This window comes from Nicotiana sylvestris, chromosome 10 (genome assembly GCF_000393655.2).
Source record: "Nicotiana sylvestris chromosome 10, ASM39365v2, whole genome shotgun sequence".
Lineage (NCBI taxonomy): Eukaryota > Viridiplantae > Streptophyta > Magnoliopsida > Solanales > Solanaceae > Nicotiana > Nicotiana sylvestris.
The window spans coordinates 7,437,325-7,442,401 of NC_091066.1; the positions used below are offsets into that span (position 1 = coordinate 7,437,325).

The 5,077-nt window shown below is 39.4% G+C and overlaps 1 protein-coding gene across 1 annotated transcript; it reads right to left on the bottom strand.

The window, feature by feature from the left end:
* Nucleotides 1–2,594: 2,594 nt before the first annotated feature.
* On the bottom strand, nt 2,595–3,326 carry LOC138878969 (uncharacterized protein At4g02000-like). Its single transcript, XM_070158537.1, has one exon. The coding sequence runs from the start codon at nt 3,324–3,326 to the stop codon at nt 2,595–2,597; it is 732 nt and encodes a 243-aa protein (XP_070014638.1).
* Nucleotides 3,327–5,077: the final 1,751 nt, after the last annotated feature.

Sequence of the window (5,077 nt, forward strand, 5' to 3'; positions counted from 1 at the left end):
AGTTGATCCTGGATTTCATTTTCCAGAAGTCTTCCTCATTATTGAGGATGAGGTTCAGCTTATTATTCAGTTCAGACTCTAGGTTTTGAAGAAATCTACTGAATTGATAGCTGTTGGAACTTTGGATGCCATTGATTCTGGCAAGAAGTCTCTTTTTTTGGTGGAAAATGTTTCCAAAAACATCCTTATTCTAGTCAGTAGCAAGCTTTTTAAATTCATCTATGGAATGAAGCAGACCTGGCCGGTCTTGGAAAGCTTGGTTTATGATGCTGGGGAAGGATGGGTGGCTAGCTCACATTGTTTCAAACCTGAAGGGCCTAGATGGATTATTGTTTGGGGGCCCTTCCATTTGGATTTTTAAAGGGCAGTGATCCAAGTGGGTCCTAGGTAGGTGTAGCACACTAGCCTCAGGGTGTTGTTTGATCCAACCTTCGTTTGAAAACACCTATCAATCCTTTCCAGGATTAGGGTATTACAGTTGGTGTATCTTTTATTAATCCAAGTGTACTTACTACCTTTGTACCCAAAGTCAATAAGATTACACTTATTTATGCAGTTCCAGAATTGATTGCTACGGTTTGTAGGGTTTCCCCCGAACTTATCACTGGCTTTCAAGACTTCATTGAAGTCTCCCCTAATGAACCCGTTATCATTGGTTGTTCTAGCTATAGTTTTTAGCTGCTCCCATAGGAGCTTTATCACAGAAACAAGATTACTTGCGTAAATAGCAGAAAAAAGCCAAGAAGGATTGTCAGGTTTTACCTTCACCATAGCATGAATTCCTTGGGGTGTAGTGGACACTTCCTCCATAGCCACTAAGTCTTCTTTCCACATGAACACAATGCCCCCTGATAAGCCTACTACTGGAGACTAGATTATCATCTCAAAGTTTAGACCTTGGGCCAGCGCTTGGTGGTTGGCCATTTTGGTTTCTAGTAGCACCAGCATAGCCGGCTTATGCAACTTAACCATTTCAAGACAGTGTCTTTTAAACTCAGCTCCATTGCCCCCTAACATTCCATATGATATAATTCATTAATGGGGGGGGTTGTGGGTGATGGGGTAGAACCCTCTTGGGGACTTAGTGGGCTTTGCATATTGGGCACTCGAGGGGGTGGTCACTTCCTCTTCAGATTCAGTATGGGGGTTAGGTTCAGTAGGGGTTTCAACTGACCTTGTGAGTGGGCTAGGACTAAACTCAGTCCGCATTTGGACATCACCCCGGGACACAGTACCACAACTACTTTGCTCACTTGGGTGCTGAACTCGATCGATCTCACTGAGTCTAGTAGCATTGAGTCCGTAACTGGGCTAGGTAGTTCTGTTCTGGCTCTTTCGAAGCATCCTTCTCCTTGAGAATCTCCACTGCTGTGGTTATTTCTCGATGGATGTTCTGCAGTGGGGGTGGGGGTGGTATTTTCTTCAGAGGCGATGTCTTGTGGATCGGTAAACTGGGGAATAGAGTGAAGAATGGCTCCGCTGGTAGATCCTCCTTCATCAAGTCCGGGAAGAAAGGTAGTGATTGAAAGCTTTGGAGAATATGGTTGTTTAGGGTTTGAGGGTCTGTGATTGGTGCCGTGCTATCGCTGTTGGCCATTGACTACCATAATAGAGGCCCAAACGCCATCAATGCCTTGTTTAGGGCTTCCACTGTGACTCTGGCGAGGTGAGCCGGGTTCGGCACAATTAGGGTGACTTTCTTGTTGTCGATTGAGAACTCGTAAGAGAGTCCCTGCCCCTGTAATGCTACCTCTAGCCAGGAGGTTGGTTGGTGGTTCGGTGATAATGGGTGGGTGGTGATGGTGGTTGTGGTCGAGTTTTTTGCCATTTTTGTGCTTTTTGGCTTTGCTAGATTGGGAAAGAAGTGAAATGGGGGGAGACGACTGATTTCTCATCGTAAAGCTCTCCAATGTCACATCTTGGAAAGTGGACGGGCTTCCTTGTTTTAGGATTAGGGTTTTTGGCCGGTCATTAATTGTGTATGTAACGGAGGTGACCTTTGGGGTCTTTTCGATTGTTGAAGGGGGAAGTTGCAGACAGGGCACTCGATTGCCATATCTGTCACTTGGGATTTCACCATTAGAGGAGTTCATAGTAGACGTGGTAGGGGAAACATAGGTTTTGGGGCCTAAGTTTTCCGATTCTTTTGGTTGCATGTGGATGGACCCATTGGGCACATTACCTGAAGTAATAATTGGTGCCTCAGAAGTTGGGCTGGATCCCATTGGTGAGTTGGGATGATGAGTGCTAAATGTGAGGTCATCAGGACTGAGCCCCGATTTCCTTTTGGAGCCCATGTTTTACAGCTCTGTTGGACTTGGATTAGGCATGTGCCTTGACCCTTTTGGGCTGCTGGTGGCTTTTTTAGTTGGGCCTTGCTGCCTCTTTGGATTTTTTGGTGTATTGTTTATTTGATTTTTAACGTTGAAATTAAAAACTTTGGGTAGCGGGGGTTTAACTGAAAATTCATCGGGCTTATTTACCTGACTCGCCTCTGTCTACATATTGTTGTAATTTCTTATAGGTTGACCTTCCACATTTGGAGATGTTTTTAGTTGTCCCTGCTTCCGTCTTCTTGGGAATGTTACCGTTTTCTATTGACTCTCCTCCGGTATGGAGTCCGTTTGATGGTGTGGTTTAGAGTCATTGGCTGCTGCTTCTTGGCGTTGATTGTATGTGCATCTCATTGACGTGTGTCCTATTCTCCCACAACTTGTGCATAGTCTTCCTTCTCCTTCATAGATCACTGATTGTTTATGGTCACCAATGATCACTGATGTTTCCACTGGTGATTCCAATGGAACTTGAATGCAAATGCGTGCATATCTCCCTCTTAATGTGGATGAGGTACATTGATCGATTTTCAGGAGCTTCCCAAGTTTCCTCCCAAGTTTCCTCCTAACTTTTTCTAGAATGACTTTGTCGTAGAATTCAGTGGGGAGTTGGGGTAGCCTTATCCAGATGGCAGTAGAGATGAGCGTTGCTTCTTGTGGGACAAACTTTGGTTCCCATTTTCGGATAGAAAGGAAATGACCAGATATGAACCATGGGCCAAGATGCAATGCATTCACCATACTCTCCTCTAGATTAAATTTTACTATGAAGAAGTCCCACCCTAGGTCAATCAAAATTAACTGTTCAGATGGCTTCCATATTTCAATTAACTTAGAGCGTAGCATGTGATGAGGCATTTTTCTTTTGAAAACTTTGATAATTACTGAGAATTTCCATGGCTGGTATAATCTTTCTTTGTCTTCTGGTGATAGTAGAATTGAACCTTCAATGTGTTTTCCTTTGCACTCTTCTAGGGTGGACTGATTTTCCATGTCATAGTAATTTGCTTAGTTGCATTCCTGTTTGTCTAGGAGTGTTTCCTTATAGATTTGCTTTGGTACTTCTACCTCTATCTGAGTTAGCTTGTCCGGTGGTTCCGGTGGAAGGGGCTGTCTGATTAGTGGTGGTTCCATGGGCTATGGTAGTGACCTACGTTTAAAGGGAGAGAGAAAATTCTAGAGTCGGGTAATTGAATTGTTCATCTAATTATATGAACTAATGACTTTAAAAGTAAAGTACATGATTTTGCTGGTACTTGGCAATAGTGATATCATTATAGCTAGCCTATTGGAATATGTAAACTGTCTAGCAAAATATAATTACTTTCTTATTAACTTTCTGAAAATTGAATTGTGATATATAATAAAGCAACAATACTAGTTATGTAGCATGTCAAATCACTTAACTAAATTATTACTAGAATTGCTTGATAAAGACCTTAGTGCAATAAGGGTATTCATATTAACCAGTATTGTTCCTACATGTATTTAGTACATTTTAAGTCATGCGAATTAAGTTATATAATTTAATAATATAAACCATGCACTAACTGGACATACGGTTTAGACATATTTTGGTATTATCTAATTTACGATTTTTGTCAAATTATGATATTCTTATATTATATTTGTGCACCACTTAATTCATTTTATTCAAATTAACGGACGTGATATTTGCTTTGGGTTATTGAGATATCAATGTCCAATTTTTAATTAATACCACAATAATTAGTTATTTAGTGTAGAATAATTATTTTTATAGTGTTAGTTCATATGAACTTACAAATATGATATCACTAGAGCACTAATTGATTTTATGCATGTAATCATGATAAATTGGCATTATTTTAAAGCTTGGGGTAAGACATGAATTTGAATCATGATACACCATGATGATAAAAGTTGTGTTTGAGTTTCAAGTCATTATGGTCAAACATGTCTTTATATGGGTAAGACATTGGGTTCGAGTCCCAATACACCATATTGATGATATAATGATGACTAAAGAAAAATAATATATTTTTCATTAAATGCATGAAGATTGTCCCACTTGATTTGCTCCATTCTTGAAGTGAATGTGACAGAGACGCATAGTAAGTCTGAATGAAGACAAGTGGTTGAACAACGAACGTGGGCGTTCCAAAAATCAAAATAATAATAATCATCACTATGATTTTAAAGGATAACAATAAGGGTTATCAAAATAGTCCTTCAAAATATAAAGGCAATGTTTACCATCAAATTGATATGAAAATAATAAAGCACGTCGCTGATTATGATCCGTTCCTTGAAGAGAATGTGACTTGTGATAAACATTGAGAATTCAAACCCATTCCTAAAGTTGAATGTGGCAATATGTGATAAAAGCAATGAATAAAGACATGCAATTCATGATTATATGAATACCACACAACTCACCTCTAAGGGAGGTTTGAGTGAAATAAAGAGAATAAATATTATTGTGTGATTACATGAATATGTCATTGGTCACGTACATGTGATACGCCAAATATTATTTTGTCATGCCTTATAAAAGTTATTAAAGGCAAAATTAAAGAAATAAATAATTTTGCTTATGATGATTTTGACCATGACAAGTTATTATGATATAAGTTTCTCCGTGAAGGGGACATTTACCATATGAATAGTTTGATAAAAGATCGTGTAGTACAAAAGTTGTTAAGAGCTTCAGATGAATAAATTATTCATGACGTTGATATTGTAAAGTCTCAGAAGAAACTTTT

Excerpts from the sequence above, each read along its gene's own strand:
- LOC138878969 (XM_070158537.1), bottom strand. The coding sequence starts at position 3,326 with ATGGAAAATCAGTCCACCCTAGAAGAGTGCAAAGGAAAACACATTGAA.